This window comes from Triturus cristatus, chromosome 4_2, assembly GCF_964204655.1.
Source record: "Triturus cristatus chromosome 4_2, aTriCri1.1, whole genome shotgun sequence".
In the NCBI taxonomy this organism is placed as follows: Eukaryota; Metazoa; Chordata; class Amphibia; order Caudata; family Salamandridae; genus Triturus; species Triturus cristatus.
The window spans coordinates 293,101,624-293,118,754 of NC_140586.1; the positions used below are offsets into that span (position 1 = coordinate 293,101,624).

General features: G+C 44.2%; 1 protein-coding gene across 2 annotated transcripts in view; it reads left to right on the forward strand.

Annotated features, from left to right (window-relative positions):
• The window catches only part of RABGAP1L (RAB GTPase activating protein 1 like), a 1,225,189-nt gene that overhangs the window by 764,793 nt on the left and 443,265 nt on the right, over positions 1-17,131 (forward strand). For both annotated transcript variants that reach the window (XM_085601582.1, XM_085601581.1), the window contains exon 16: positions 5,381-5,494. In XM_085601582.1, the coding sequence (XP_085457708.1) occupies positions 5,381-5,494 (114 nt within the window). The remainder of the gene's footprint in view (positions 1-5,380; positions 5,495-17,131) is intronic.

The window sequence follows — 17,131 nt, forward strand, 5'->3', positions numbered from 1 at the left end:
AGCCATCCCTACCTTTTCATGGAAGTTTTTATCGGAAATTTAAAATATTTTCTAAGCTTCTGTCATTTCAAAATGCTTCATGCTAAGCAGAAATGTTGGCTGGAAAGAGAAGACAATTGAATAGCAAATATTGAACAGAGTATTTGACCTCAAGTCTTTATAATAAAAACCATCTCTAGTCTTAATTAATTTACAAAAAGCTGTTGTGTCCCCAACCTGGTTTAATAATGATTCTGGTGGATACTTCTAACCACAGATTCCTCACTTTTAGAATATTCTCCAAGCACCAGTCTGGATTAGGAAAATTTGACATGACTGTCGGGTCCTAATGAAAAGGCATTTCACTTTTTCGGTCCCAGCTGGACATTTTGGTCAGACCCCCGCTACAGACCCTCCATCTTGGGAGATACTGCTTTGGTATCTTTTCTAAAGGTGAGAAATCTGAGGTTAGAAGTATCCATCAGAAGAACAAGTTACTTACCTTCGGTATTGTTCTTTCTGGTGGATCCTCTATCTAACTCATTGCCCTGCCACCTCCCTGTTTTGTGGAGTGGTCTCTTTTTCCCCATCTGAAAGGTCCCTAATGAAAGACCTGGCCACTGGTACCTCCAATTGTTTTGTAATCTGCATATGAGGGCAAGGAAAAAGTTAAGCAAGAAACTGGCGCTGGCGCTCAGGGGTGGCACTTATATGTGGCTGAGGTCTGTCAATTCCGGGGCGCAACAAAGCCAACGTGGAGCCACACAGTGCCACCTAATGGCATGTGGGAGCACAGATATGAAATCTTCCATATCCAATCTGGTACCTGGGGAATATTCTAACGGTGAGGAGTCCAGGGTTAGATAAAGTAAGCACCAAAAAGAGTGTTACCAAAGGTAAATAACTTGTTCTTCTAAACTTTAAAATTTCTTTTCTGAGTTAAGAATGAATTAAAAGGGACAAGTAATCTAAAACACAGTTGCTCAATAAATCCAAATTCACGTTCTTGGAAATTAAATAATTCATCTCAACTGAGCAACTCAAACCTAATGCAGATGCCTCAAACTTCATTAAACCAGATACTCCCACTTTAATGGGAAAATACATACACAAAATAAATGACTCCCAGGACCGTAATGCCAGCAAAGTATTTGGTTAGCTTATTGAAATTGGGAATTTGGCAGCTCCTTGATAACATTATGTAGACATTTTTCCCATCTGTCCTTTAGCTAGCGCATACAAAACTTTTACTCCTTTTAAGTTAGCTAACACTTTGCTGGAACAACTCCATCTTTACAATGCAAACAAAAAATGTAATCAAAAAATGGAACCCCCTTTACAAGGTATTTCTCTTACAGCTGAATAAAATTAAATCTCACAACCAAGTCCAAATTGTCACCCGCCCCAAAAAAAGCAAAGCATAGGTAACTGTTTTGCCTCGGTAGGCTTTAAAGAATGGCTCAGAGGAAAACCCACACCCGTATTTTCTGTTGAATTTAGTTATACTTCATTGGGCCGTCACAACTTTTGATTTAGCATCACCTGAATTTCTTCACCATGGTAGATTACTCAACAATAGGGCACACAAATATTTGTAAGGTATTTCTTTTTATAGTTTACAGTCCGAAGGCCGCCACTTCATCTTAAACGTCTTAGACCCAAAGATTAAAATGTTAGCTTTAACAACACTAATGGTAAGTCCCCTAAATCTAGTTCTGCTGACCATGGAACTGGGGAACCAGGTTTGAGTCTTGGCCTCTGCTCAATATCCTATGATTCTGAGCAAATTGCTTAACCCCCAGTGCCTACAAATAATGTGCAATAACAAGTATTTTTTTCAAGCAATTGCTGTGGGTACCTTATTTTATTTTTCTGTGTTTTTGTTTAAATTAATTTCCTGAACCATTGTTACTGTAATATTAAAAATAATGGATGGCGTAATCTGGTTCTCGTTAAGCACTATGGCCGAGTTTGTGCTATATTAAACTGGAAAAAAATCTACTAAGTGAATTGCCTCTGGGAGATATATGGCTTAAGCTTTCTCTTCATATAGCGTTGAGTGTAAATATTTGTGCAGTGGAGGCAGCAGGTGTTATTACATCCAGAAGTGTTTAGAATAATTGTTGATTCTTCCTCAAACAACACCTTGTGGCAAAAACATGTATACCTTAGACAGGAAGGTCATTTAGTCAATATAGGGTTATTAATAGCTTATGATGTCGAGCAGGAAGAAGGGAGGGCAGTAGTGATACCCAAACTGCCTAATCAAAATCTCCAAGATGAACGGCATTTACCATTTGGTAGAAACCAATTCACAGAATGTGTTTTTCATGGTTGCTTTTTAGAATACTTTATGTTGTAAATGCCATGAGTGTAAAAATAGACTCTCTAGGTTGGTTTGCTCTTAGTTTTTGCATATATTGTTTTCCCATACCTTCCCACGTCGTCTCACTAGGTGAATTTAATTTATTTTTAGGTCTCGACTTGACAGCGAATGCGCGGTCTCGAAGAGACATGTTGTACATAATTTGTGGCCTGTAGCCCACTCATAGGTTTCCCATTTGCTCGCTCCATCGTCACTCTCAGATTCTTTCTACCCATTTGTCAATGGCATGCATGTATCATGCCTCATCCTGTATTTAGCCCTCCCCGAGAGCATGGACCAATCACTACTGTCCATTCACTGCTCCCATTTTAACAACTGTTTGAGGAACTACTATTTTATTTGTTGAAGAGCACTTCACACGAGCGCTTGTGTTTTTACTCGCTCTGTTTCTGTAAACAGGACTGTAAATCGTGTTCTGATTTCATCACATTGCTGCGCATTCAAAGTTGGAGGTCAAATGTCAGACACTGTATTCCGAGTGCGCCTGTTTACTTTTCTTTCTCAGACTTCAAAGTGAGAAGATTTATTTTGGCCCTTAAGGGCTAATTTTCGAAACACCCCTTTCGGCATGTGTCACAAACACTAAGCAACCTGATGCTTGACAATACCATTATAAACCACAGGCAGTCAGCAGACAAATCCCACACACAGCAAGCAGCCTCTTATCAGCTGAGTGGGTGACGTGATGATTCAGAAGCAGTGACTCTCTTTGTAGAATGGCTGAATATTTTACGTTTATACTGTGTATATAGAAAATGACCTCCTTTTGCCACCTGCCCGCTGTCTCTGAATCACATGTCTGTATGTTCCATGTGTGGTGATTTTTTTTCAGACAGCGCGTGTCTGTGAGAAGCTGTGCTGATCTGCGGGGTTTCTTCCCCCTTTCTTTAAATTCAGCACATCGAAAGACCTACACAGGCAACAGCTGCAAACTGCAACTTAGAAATTGAATAGTTATTTGGGTTTAAGGTAACGTTATCAAGCATTGTAGGCTCGATGTGTTTGTTCGTTGTCACGCGATTTCAAAACACAGCAACACCTGAGCATTCTTGTTCCGATACAGTTCTTCACCCGGGTGGGTAACTTCAAAACCTATGAGAGGGCAAGGTTCAGACGTGTGCTTGTGTCCCCTCTACCCCCGCACATTCTGCTCTCTCTCACCCGTCTGTTTCTTTACTCTCCACCTCTCTCCATATTTCTCTGTTTCATTAAGGATAGCTACATTTTAATGCCCAAAACCCCCGCTCAGTGGTGACATAACGGCCAACACCAGCTACAGGACCATTCTTCTGCTGACAACTCATATGTCAATGTCACCAGCACTGTACACAAATGCAGGCATAAAACACATTACCATTGACAACGCCTATATCTCTACAATTGCTGAGACCTATTTGCTTTTCTAAGGATTGTTTTAAAGTGCTGTTTCCCAGGGTTACTCCCCGAACTCACTATTCTTCTTTCCTCTGCTTTTTATTCCTGTCCATGTTCTTTTCCATCCCTCATACTCTCCCTTTCTCCTCTCTTCTCATGCAGCAAACATCCTCCTTTGCCCATGGGTATCTATCTACCCCCTCATACGAGAGTGGCTAGTTCCGTGTACTTTTTAGTAGGACGAAATTGATGTAGACTACTACACCCCTGCCTTTGGGACTCTGCATTATTGTGGTGACATTATCTCCCTCTTCTTGTCTGCTTATGCACCCCCTATTTTAAGAGGTCATTGCTCCCGCAACCCCATTGCATTGAGCGAGGACAGGTTCTGCTGTAATGAATATTGTATTTTAAGTTGTTTATTGTATTTCTATTCATTTGTATTTTCACTAAATGGAGATTCTATTATTTGGTTGGATCTCAACAGTGGGTTTATATTTATTGTTTTTGAAAGAATTCTATATTACAGGGGATTGGGAGCATCTGGTGAGTTTGTCTCCTGCAATTGGTTTGGTTTGTATACAGGCTCCACGATCAGGCTCTGCTGTGCATGGTCAAAGGCTGTGCACAGTAGGAGTTAACTCCTACTGGGAGTTAACTGCAGGTTCTGGATGCAGGCCAGCCCCTGCTATGCATGGCCGAAGACCTTGTGCAGCAGGGGTTGGTCTCTCTGACGTGAGTTTGGCCGCCCTGCAGTGGCCATGTCATGTCATTTGAGATGTCATTAGTGGTGTCATCAATGATGTAATTTAACATATCATGAGAGATGTAATATGTTATAATTCATAAGCAGTGCATGGCGAGGGTACACATTATAGTTAGTCCAACAATTATAACTGGTGAATTTCAGTTTTTCAGTTTTTTAAAAAAAAGTTTAGTTCTTATGTCATTTTAATACTTAATTATAACGTTTAGCCTTTGTGTTTTTTAGGGTGACTATAGATGGGTAACAGTGAATTACGGGTATGTTTTTCACTAAGGGGTTCTGAGTGACATTTAACAGACGAGAGCAAATCTCAAGCTGTCAGTGATGTCACACAGAGCCCCGAGGTTCACTTTCTATGCATCTAAATGTATGGTATGTATGGATCCCAGAATCCTCCGCCCTGCTTAGAGGAAGAGGAGTAATTGGGGATCCATACATGCCCTTTCTTCGGTGTCCAAATTGTGGAGGGGGCGTGGCTTACTGCCACCCACCCGCACCACTCCCTGTGCCTTCCGTTCACTCCCTCTTAGCTGTGCTCGAGGTTCCCAGCGCTGCTCTGATAGGCTCTTAGGCGGCACAGCCCGTGCAGCCTGGGATTCCTTTATGACGTAGCAACAGTGGGTCACAGCTCTTGTTAGCAACTGTTGCTATGTCTTAGCTGTGAGTTGCTGGACTTGAAGATAGTAATTCATGCCAGTGGCTCTCTACATAACACACATGTATATATACGTATTACAGACAGGACATTTTATCATGAAAGCTATCGAGGTTGTTGTTGAAATGTACTCCATGCTCGCCAACAGGAGTGACGTAAGATGTGTTTTCCAGCCTAAGGAAGGCCTCTGCATTGATGGCTTGTGTTCATTTCTTGGCAGGACTCGGCTCAGGAGAGTGGCATCACCCGAGACATCCACCGCACCTTCCCGGCTCACGACTACTTCAAAGACTCGGAGGGAGACGGACAGGAGTCGCTGTACAAGATCTGCAAGGTGGGCTGAAGCGAGGGTGGGCGAGCAGCATGCTGGATGGAGTGTGTGCCTGTTAACGTGTGTGACTACCTAAAAAGGTAACTCAGGGAGGAGGGTAGTGATGACCCAGTATCAATAGAGGATGGTGTCGGGTTGGCAGATGGGCGTGTGAGACACATAAGCGTTTTCTGAGTGACTCATAGTTACCATTATTTTGTGTAATTTTTAGAGTTTAAAACCTGATACATATACATGAGGTTACGAGATACCTCCAAGTGCATTTGTAGGTTTAGTTTACTAACCTAATGGATTCTGGGAGTTGCAGTCCTAGTCACACCTGACAAAACTGACTCGCAAAGGACTGGAGGATTCCATCCTCACTGACCTGCAGTCCTCTAGTGCCATAGCCTATGGTATTTACCCTTCTGACGAGAGCATCTAGGTCGGGGTACTTTGTGGCAAAATTGAGGTAGACTACCACAACCCTGCCTTGGGGACTCTGCGTGCTTGTGGTGACATCTACTGTGCTTTAGCCCCTCTGTTATAACGCCCTTGCACACTGCCGCCCTCCTTGTCCTGATCGAGGGCATTTTCTCCTTTACTTTTTTAACACTCATATTATTGAGGTAAAATATTGCTGAGTCATCATCTGAGCTTACCACAGAAAGACTGCAACGCAGCCTCCCGCCCCAATACCCTCTTACATAGCTACAGTACTCACTTAAAGACAACACAATACATAACGTTGCGACACAAACCTCTAGGAAATAGAGGGGTGGCTATCGACACAAAAACACATTCATAAACACAACCCACCACTAGAATGGTCAGTTATACAAATCACTGACCAGACATTCCATTGTTTTGCCTTTCATCTTTTCCATGCCTCTTAGCCTTCTTGTACTTCGAAAAGAGTGAGCCCTTGCAGCCAGTCATCCATCATCTGGTTATGTTTCCATCTTCATTTCTTTAGCAGGATGGGGATTATGTGCAGTTTTAGCAGCTTGGTTTTTAGCCTGGTAAAACTTGCCAACATTCAGAGTCCAAAAAAGAGATTATTCAGGTTTCAAAGCCACAAATTAACATCATGATCGCTTCAGAAAGCCTTAGAACGGGACAAGCGGAAATTGCAGTGTTGCTTAGACACAATGAATTTAGGGCGCTCTCGCTGCTAACCTTAACCTCAATATATTTCCTCAACTGTGCTGTCAGTCACTAGCTGCAGTGGTTGATGCGCCTTGAGACCCTCACAGGTATGTAGTGCGCTTTACAAATGCTATGATTGATTGATTGATTGATTGGTATGCGTTTCAAGGTACTGTGCAGCTATCAGAAGCTTGGTGGTAATTCTTTTTTCTGGCTTTAGTTCCTTCACAGGTTCAATCCACCGCTTCACTAAAAGCAAGTGAATGACTCTGGAACATAGATAGTTTGCTCTTTTACCAACAAATGCAAAAACAACAGTTGATGGACAGAATGCAGAACAATGTCATACATTCACCCCAGTACAGAGATCTGGGCCTCAATCCATCGTTTTTTTGCTCACCATGCCGTTCCAGTCTGAACCCAGCCATATGCAAATCAGTCTTGACCCTGTGCCTCATGGGAACAGTCCAGGCCGAACTGCCAAGCCAGGTCCTCCCTGGCCTGGAAACAAGCATCCTAAGACCGGTTTGGGGGTTTCACCCCTCTTCAGAAAGGATAGCTTGATTCCAGTGGCATGGAGAGCACGGGGCCCACGTCTGGGCATACCCCTCCCACTCTGGGTGACAAATGCAAAAACAACAGTTGATGGACAGAAGGCAAAACAATGTCCTGGCTTGGCAGTTCGGGCTGGACTGTTCCCATGAGGCACAGGGTCAGGACTGATTTGCATATGCCCAGGTCTAAACTGGGGTGGCATGGTGAGCAAAAGATTGATGGATTTAACCCAGATCTCTTGACTGGGGCGAATGTTTTGATTTGTTCTGCATTCCGTCCATCAGTTGTGTGTCTTTTGCTTTTACCAACAAGGTAGAAACCTAACTTCTAAACCAGTAGAGCTGACATGTACTGTGAAGGGGGCTATTCACAAGTGATTAATTTCTGGCAGGAAGCAAGGCATGTTCCTTTGGGACCTGTAGGATTTGTGTGGATGTGTTGGGTTGTGGTACTGGGTTGTGTATGTGGGGAAGGTCCCATTAATTTATGGGGCAAACGTGGAAGGCCAGCCTGCAGCCGTTCAGTCACCTGGTATCATTAAAGTATTCAGGATTCAGATGGGACCCAGTGTACGTCAAAGACAAGGGGAGGAATGGAACATATCGAGCACACAGGGAACCGATTGTTTTCTCTGTATGCATGAAATTCCAAAGAAAGGCATTCTTCTAGTATTAGTGTGTCTGTAGAGTATTGGCATGAATCAAATTCAGGCCAAATTCAAGAGTTCCATTTTGGAGCTGCTAGATATGGCCCAGTTAAAGCTTCCTGGATTTGGATTATGCTTCCAGATTTTCGTTTGCCTGGTCAAAAAGCTATATGTTGTTTTCTAGACACAGTTTCAAGAGACAAGATTCTTTGGAGAAATGGGAAAAGCAAGGCGTGTTAAAAAGAGCCAGTGGTGCTTCATTTTCACATTTTTTGTTTGTTTGCCTGCAAGAGTTTGTAAAAACTGTTATTAAGGTTTATTTTGTTGCGCTAAGCCTTCCATCTGTTGGTGCTGTTCTTATATTTCTCATCATCAAACCTGATAGGAATAGAGGGTTCTTGACTGTCTGTACTTTCCTGACTGATCCAGCTCAATTGTAGTTATGTTAAGTTGTTGCCATTACCCAACGGTGTAGCTTTGGGGTATCAAGTGGCTTAATTCTACTAGAGCAAAAAGGGGCAGCCCTATTGATTAAAATTAAACTTCTGTGACAGGCAGAGTTCAAAGAGGGTCTTTGAGTGCCTCGCCTGGCTAGAAAAACACATCCTAAAATGAATTTCTGGGTCACCTCCTGGTAAACAACGGTGTGTCAGGTTGATCACCTTGGCAAAACAATGTTGGTGTGCAAGAATCTGTCAGTGCTGTTCGAGGAAGTTCAGTGTTTTTAGGTTTGTCTGACCATACCCAGCCATTCTTGTTCTTGAAGGAGGGCCCCAGAGTTTCATCATTGCTCCTGTTTTTAGAATTTGTGGGATTCTAAGTGCATTTATATAGTGCCTACTACCCCAGACAAGGCATTGAAGTGGTGATGGGATATTCTCAAGAGCAGGGTCTTCATATATATATATATATATTTTCTTTGTTGTAAATATGTTTATTAACATTCAAGATCATACAAACACATGACAATCAGTAATCAACCCTTCCTTAAAACATCCAATTGGACAGTTGCCCTAGTAGAGCCGTGCCCACTGAACCCCGTTGACAGGCTCTCTGAGTAATCGCTCCCCCTATAAACCTTACAATATAGTCTCTAGCAATTCCACCATCGGATCGACATGCAAGGCCACATTTACAGGCATATGAATAATGGAGCCTTCGTTCAACAGGTCCAGTGCATAATCATTATGACTAATCCTAAATCGATCATCTATCCCTAGATACATCCCCTCCCCCCACCCTCTTCCCCCAACTCCTCCGAAGAGCAGGGTCGTCATGTTGAGCAGCATGACCAGTTGGTTAACTGTCTGTTTGGTGTCTGCATCAGCAGGTCCTGATTGGTAGCCTTGTGTGCTACACCGTTGACAAAAGGGGGGGGGCTAGATATAGGCTGCAGAGGGGGACAAGTCCCGTAGCTCCCAAGGAGGGGGGGGGGGGTCAGTTTGTGAGGGTCTTGGGATTAGGGGGGCACAGTCAGTATTTGTGGATCTGGGCTGGGGGGCTAGGGTGCAGAGGGTTTTGGTCGGCTGTTCCAGTGCGTCAAAGACCTTGTCAGACCTCCAGAGGGGACAAAACAGGATAGCGGACCACTTCTGGTCCTGGCCTCTGCGATGCTGACGTTCCTCGGCGGTTGGCTTGTCTTTGTGGTGTCGGAGTCCGGATTGGACTTCAAACAAGCCATGGTTAATGCAAGGAGTCTGGTACCCCGGGTATTGGTGCAGGACCGTTCCTGGGGGATCCTGGCATCTCCAAACTTGGAGAGGAGACGGATCTGACCTTTTGGAGAACGGTGTTATCCTCCTGGGTGGCTGCTGCATTGGTGTACCCGGTGGTCAGCGGTTGGTGCCTGCAGGTTGCAGGGAAGTGGTTGCTCCTCTTCAAGGGAGATGCTGACTGGTTGGTGAAGTACTGGCAGCCCTCCAAGGCCTTTGGAGGATGCATAACTGCAGGAATAGTCGGATTGTTGTGATTGTCAGGACAGGCGCAGGCCGGCAGGGTTTGGCACCAAAATTCCACAGCTGGTGCATATTTCTCCCTTCCTCTGCTCTTTCTGGGCCTTCTTCTTCTTTATTGAGGCGAATCTGAGTTCATGGTAACAGGGGGCCACCTAAATACTGAATTTAGGGGTCTTAGGGGGAGTGATGTTTAGTAGCCAATGTTACATGCCCTTGGGGTCACTACACCCCCTATATGACCACTTCCAGTGGGGAGTGGGCATTACCCTGTCCCAGAGTTCCTAATTCCATCAAAAGCAAGATGGTGGAATCCTTCTTTCGTGGAGCACACCAGGCAGCCCACTTTAGGGGTAGGACTAGCCTCGTGGTACAACATGCCTACTTGCATATCTAATTTCCCATCTCTCCTGGTGCCAGTTGGGCCTCAGGGCAGGGGGTGGCATCTCTCAGGTCTGTGTGAAGCCGGGGTCGCATATCAAAAGCGGCAGGGGCTTTGAAGCCCCTTGCCATGCTAAATCACTAGCCATCCTGCTGGAGGAGGTGTAAACTCCTCCTGACAGAGCAGGCATTGTTTCTAACCTCTGAGAGCGTGGACCCTCACCTCCAGGGGGTCAGAAACTTGTCTGTGGTGGCAGGCTGGATGATAGCAGTCAGCCAGCAAACTAAGAGGCTGGTAGGTTTTCAGGGGGCACCTCTAATGTGCCCTCTGCGTGCATATATAAATAAATCAACTACTGACATCACTACAGATTTATTAAGACAAGGTTTTGGGTACCAAACAGCATAGGTTTAAGTGACGCCGTATTGTAGCTGGGAACTCTGAATGACCAGTGCCCAGTAAATATACTTAAGATGGCTTCACTGTTCACTTGTATTATCTAGTAATTCAATTAGCATAAGAGTATATCTACTCATGCCGATATGTCTTCACATGTAATATAATGCACCCTGCCTTAGGGCTATAAGGTCTGATGTAGCGATGACTTACACATATTTCATGCAGTGTTTGTAAGCATGGCTCTCAGGATGTGTTCCATGTTGTGTTTACACATTTGTTTGCACCATTTCACGCGGCTCAATGGCAGTCTGCATGAGTTTGGTGGTGGGTCCATTAGGGTGGCACAATGCATGCTGCAGCCCTTACAGATTCTCTTTAGTACCCATGACCTAGGTACCAGGGGTACCATTTACTAGAGACTTACAGAAGTGATTGCCAGTTGGGGAACAACTGAACAGTTAGCTTGTTTTAGGGAAAGAGCACAGGCACTAGGGTCCAGGTTAGCAGGACCCCAGTGCACTTCAGTCGAAATTGCATCAAATACCAAGCATAAAGTGGGGGGATCATGTCAAAAAGGGGTACTTTCAAACACACGTCATTGGTGACTTCATAATTGTGGCTTCTTGGGGACATGGGACTTGTTATTATTATTGTTATTATTAACCTTCCCTTCCAGCTGCTTGCCTTTTGCTCAGGCTTTCCAAATTATCATTTAGCTATTCTTGCAAGTGGGGGGTGCACATACCAAATATGAGTTCACCTGGGAGGCTGTTCCTAACCCCAACCTTTATCAACAGAATCTCAATGTTCTTCATGTGGACTCGTCTCTTGGGTTTGACTAACTTCTGTTTGATCCGAGAGGCGTAAGTAATCTATACTCCCTGTTTTCTTGCACTTTACTTAAGAAAAATTAAAGTATCTGGGAAATAGGGTGTGCAGGCTGCCACTCTTCATCAAGGCTATCAAAGTTCGGCTTCAAACTATTTCTGCCTTATTGGTTGGGTATGTGACCAGGTCAATACATTACACATGTACATTTGTCCAGCTAGCCTCTCTTCGCCCATGGGTTTCAGGGACAATTCCTGGTATTGTGGTCCCAGTCATTAGAGTGGTAGAACTGTGGGTCCTGTGGTAGTAGTCTAGTGCTTTGTTTAAGTCTCCTGTTGGATCTCAGAGGTTGTCCCCAGTAAGTTATGATACAGTCTGTTGGTTGGATTCTACCAGTGAACATACTACTTGGGGAGTCTCATCAGGCATCCAGTTTGGTAATAGCGGCCTTGATAGCATCAGTGCCTGAGCACCCTTGTACTCGGGGATATACTGTGTTGATTTTGATAGTCTTCAGTAGAGTCACGCATGGAGATCGTGCAGCCAACATTAAATAAAGTCTGCTAGTGCATACCTTGACCTCAACCACTTGTTGACCTAAACGTTGAGATGGTAGTCCAAAGATTGTGATGAGTCGCTGTTTGCTGAATTTTCGGTCCTGAAGTTAGGGTAATCAGTTCCCTGATAACCCCACTAGTGCAAGATGGATCGATGGCTTGATACATAGACTGGAGTTCTTCAGTCAGTAGGAGAGTGTTGCACTCGCTTAATCCCTTACTGGCCATGTGTCACCATAACTACATTCACAGTTAATTATTAAAGATTGGAAATCCTATACGTTTTCAGTTTAATGTGCTGAACCAGGCAGTGTTATGTTATATTATTTTATGTTTAGGCTGTCCTGATCTCAGTGAGTTGTTTTTTTAATGTGTGGATTTCAGTGGTGTTTCTCAGTGTTTCCCAGACCTTTTGAAATCTGTGCTATGCGTGTTTATTCAGCTGGCTAACCCCCAAAATAGACTACTGTGTTTTTCCTGTGTCTACAAACCATGTTTTTTCAGTGATTGTTATACACATTTAATTTAAAGAAGTAACTCATGGTACATAGTGTCTTTCTATTGGCAGAATATCAAATGGACTTATTTTAGAAGGTTTTAAGCATAGAAAGTCCGTGGATTGCACACTCACTGAGTCTCACATCTCATTACCCTATTTCACATCTCATTACCTCTAATACTCACTCTGTCAGTACAGTGACTGGTTTGCAGGAGTGTTACTTGGTTAAACAGTAACAGTGCTATATTCAAATGTTTTAATGCAAATACCTGGTATTCACCTACCCATTTATGAATATTATGACATTGTAAGTGTGGTCAACCTTGCCAACAGCATAGTACCTTGTAAAACCTTTACACTTTTGAATCACACCACATTAATTTGTAGCCCTGCATTTCAAGGCAACTGTCTCTTGATGCTTTAAGTAAGCCCACAACTGCTTTTCTGCACTCTTTGCTTGACTTCATTAAGGTGGTGCTACTGTTATATGGACTTTAAATGATGCCAAGTGTTCTCCATGGCAAATGTATCACTTAGCCCTGACCTTTTAACAAAATCACATTGTAGTCTGGTACTTGAAATGTTGCTGTTAACAGTGTAGGTATGGGGTCAAATACCCATGAGAAAAGTGCAGTTGGGTAAAAAAAGCCAGGATTGGCTGAAGGCATCACACATAACAATAGAACACTTTGCAGCTATGAATGTTGTTGGTATGTGAAACGTCTTGTGCCATGTTTTCACCACTATTTCACATATATGGTGATAGGACTGTTTTGACCTGTACCTGTCCTTGCATTAAATATTTAAAGCCTGGGGTGTTTAGCAGTTGACCTGCTGTCAATACTCGCTTGTTGGAAAAGGGGGCTGATGTATCAGATGGATCTACTCATTGTGTGTCTGTCTGTGGGTAACTTTGATAGTATATATTCGCCAAGATTCTTATGAGCCAGCCATTTCACCAGTCGGTAAAAAAATTAAACACTGCCAAAAGATCAAATGTGATTTTAATCTGCCTAGATTCTCTACAGTATAAAACATAATTAGATCAGAACTAAAAAAATGCTTCTAAACCCTGCCCATTTAATTCAAGCAAACAAAACTGGAGCACACAAAAGGAAGGAAATCATATTTTAGAGATACCCCAAACAAACAAAAAAAAACTAAAGCACAATACTGTTAGACCTGTTAAATAGTTTTGGTCCCTTCAGAAGTAATATAAATTACTCATTCTCTCTTATTTTCTATTCTTGGACTGGCGTTTTAGTTTATGGTTGTGCAGGTGCTTATCAGTTTTATATGTTTACTCTGATGACAGCTGTTTCTCTTTCGGTGAGGTTTTGTCAGTTATTATAGGTTTAAACCCAAAACAGGACAACCTAGTTATGATGTGTTATTTTATATTACTGAGGTTCATGAAGTGCGAACTGATACCCAAAAGGTTGTCCTTGCGCTAAGAGCTAATATTAGACAGAGCCATCATACATGGTTAGAGTGAAGTTAATCATAGACAAAAATGTATTTTCCTAAAGGCAATAGGCTGATAATTGGCTCTGAGAGAACAAGGAAGATCATTCTATAGTGTCATGCCAGCCTTCTGAACACAAACCTTTAACAGAGAGATTCTTTGAAAGTAGGTAGTTTACGGTTGTTTTCAGAAGCAGATGAAATCCTCAAATCGACAGGACTCAGGTTAGCACATTAGAGCAAGTCACAAAAAGAAGACAACTACAGGAGTGGCCAGAGAGGGCTATAGTTGTAAAATGGACCAACATGCACTTAAAGGCAGATACTTGAGTGGACGCGGAAGGATACAGTCAGACAGCAAATAGCATTAGTTGAAAGATGAATATTCTACTGGGCTGAGTCAAGACGTGATTGACAAAGTCTAAGCCACTGCCTGAAGGAAACTGGTAGAAGACAGCCAATGGTTGAAAGGGAACCTAGACTTACAAATGTGATTTTCCCCAAGGCAAGAACATTACAAGACAAATGTTGGGATATTTAGATATGCTCTGGCATTAGCGAGGACATGTAAGCTGAGGATGACCGCTTGATGATGCTCCTGCCCAGTGGCCTGTCTTTTGGCCATTGGTTGGTAAAACTTAATGAAACAAACCATTGGCAGCTTACTGCTGCTGCAGAAGAGGCGGGCGACCCCACTAATGGGTCATTAACAAACCTTTATGTGCATTCTGGCCTGAGAGATGACAACATAACTATATGTATGCCTGCAGCAGTTCATCAAGATGCCGCTACACCTAAAGCGCTGACACTACTATACAGTATCGCTTTCCAGCAGAGACAGGATAATCATGCTTAGATCGGCTGCTCCTCAGGGTGAAGCATGCTACTTCCAAATGCTTCCCTTTATGTCTAGACTCTGGTCTAGTCCACTCTACCCCACTCCACTCTACCCCATTCCTCTCTACTCTGCGCTCCTCCATTCCATTCCACTTCATGCCACTCCTCTGTGCTCTACGACACTCTGCTCTAATCTATGCCACTCCAGCCTATTCTGCGCCACTCCGCTTTATTCTACACACTCCACATTACACCACTCTACACCACTTTATATAACTCCACGCCACTCTGCTCTACGCTAAGTGACTCCAATCTGCCTCATGCCACTCCAATCTACTCCACTTTGTGCCACTTTACTCTTTGCCACTCTACTCTGTGCCACTGCTCTCCACTCCATCCCACTCTGCTCTACTCTATGCCAATCCCCTCTACACCATGCCACTCTAGTCTACTGAAAGCCACTCCACGTCACTGTAAGCCACTTTATGCCACTCTATACCACTTTACTCCACTCCACTCTGCCACTTCACTGCACTTGACCCTTTGTCACTCCACTCTATGCCACGCCACTCCACTCTACACCACTCCACTCTACCCCACTCCTCTCTACCCCACTCCTCTCTACCCCACTCCTCTCTACCCCACTTCACTCTACCTCACTTCATTCTAGGCGACTCCACTCAATGCCATGATACTCTGCTCAGCTCTACGGCACTCCATGCCACTCCACTCTACACCACTCTATGCCACTTTACACCACTCAAAACCATGCCTCTCCACTCTACTCCCTTCAATGCCACTTTACTCTACTCTCCGCCACTCTACTCTCCGCCACTCCACTCTATGCCACTCCTCTACACTCCATTCCATTCCACTGTATGTCACTCGACTCTACACCACTCAACTCTACGCCACACTATGGCACTCCACTCTACGCCATTCCACTCCACACTATGCCATACCAGTCTACTCTAAGTTACTCTACTCCACTCTGTGTCAGTCCACTGTATGCCACTCCATGCAACTCTACTCCATTCCACTGTATGCCACTCTATCCCACTCCACGCCACTCCATGCCACTCTACTCCACGCCACTCTACTCCAGTCTACTCTACCCCAATCTACTCTACTTCAATCTACTCTAATCCACTTAATACCATGTTCTCTATGCCACGCCACGCTACACCATGTCTCTCTATGCCACTCCGCTCTACTTTACACCGCTCTACTCTACGCCACTCCGCTCTACACTACAGAAGTCCACTGCACACCACTCTACACCACTTTATGCCACTCTACGCCACTCCATTCTATGCCACTCCTCGAGACTCTACTCTAAGTCACCCCACTCTAAGCCACTTTACCCTACCTCACTCTCCTCTGTGCCACTGCACTCAACTCCACTTTGTTCTGCTGCACTTTGTTCTGCTCCACTCCACACCACTATAATCTACACCTTTTCACTCTATGCCACTCTGCTCTTTGACTCTCTAGCCCATTCTACGCTACTCTGTCATTCCACTCTATGCCTCTTTCCTATACTCTGCTCTCCTCTAACGCCACTGTACTCCACATCACTCCACTCTATGACACTCCACTGTACGTCACTTCACCCCACTCTATACCAGTCTAGTATATACGGCTCTACTCTATACCATTCTGCACCACTCTATATAACTTTATGCCACTCTGTGCCATTCCACTCTGCGCTACTCCACGCTACTCTGCTCCACACCACTTTACTCTATGGCACTCAACTGTATACCACTCAACTATACGCCACACTGTGGCATTCCACTCTAAGCCATTCCATTCTACTCTATGCCACTCCACTCCATGCTACTCCATTCTATGCCTTGCCAGTCTACTCTATGCCACTCCACTCTGCTCCACGCCATGCCTTTCCACTATACGCTACTCTACTCTGATCTTCTCTGCGCTACTCTGCTCTACTCATCTTTACAGCACTCCATGCCACTCCTCTCTACTCCACGCCACTCTGCCGCTTTACTTCATGCCACTCTACTGTGCACCACTCCACTCTATGCCATTCCTCTCCACTCTACGCCAATCGACTCTACTCCATGCTACTCAACGCAACGCCACACTACGGCACTCCATTCCACTCTAGGCCACTCCATGCCACTCCACTCAATGCCATGTCAGTCGACTATGCCAGTCCATTTGACCCTACGCTACTCAACTCTACACCACACTGCAGTACTTCACTCTACGCTACTCCACTCTATGCCATTCCATTCTATGCCATGCCAGTCTACTCTATGCCACTATATTCTACGCCTCTTCACTCTGCTCTATGCCACTCCACTCTACTTCATTCTGTTCTACTCTACACCACTTCACTCTACTCTACACCAATCCACTCCACTCTA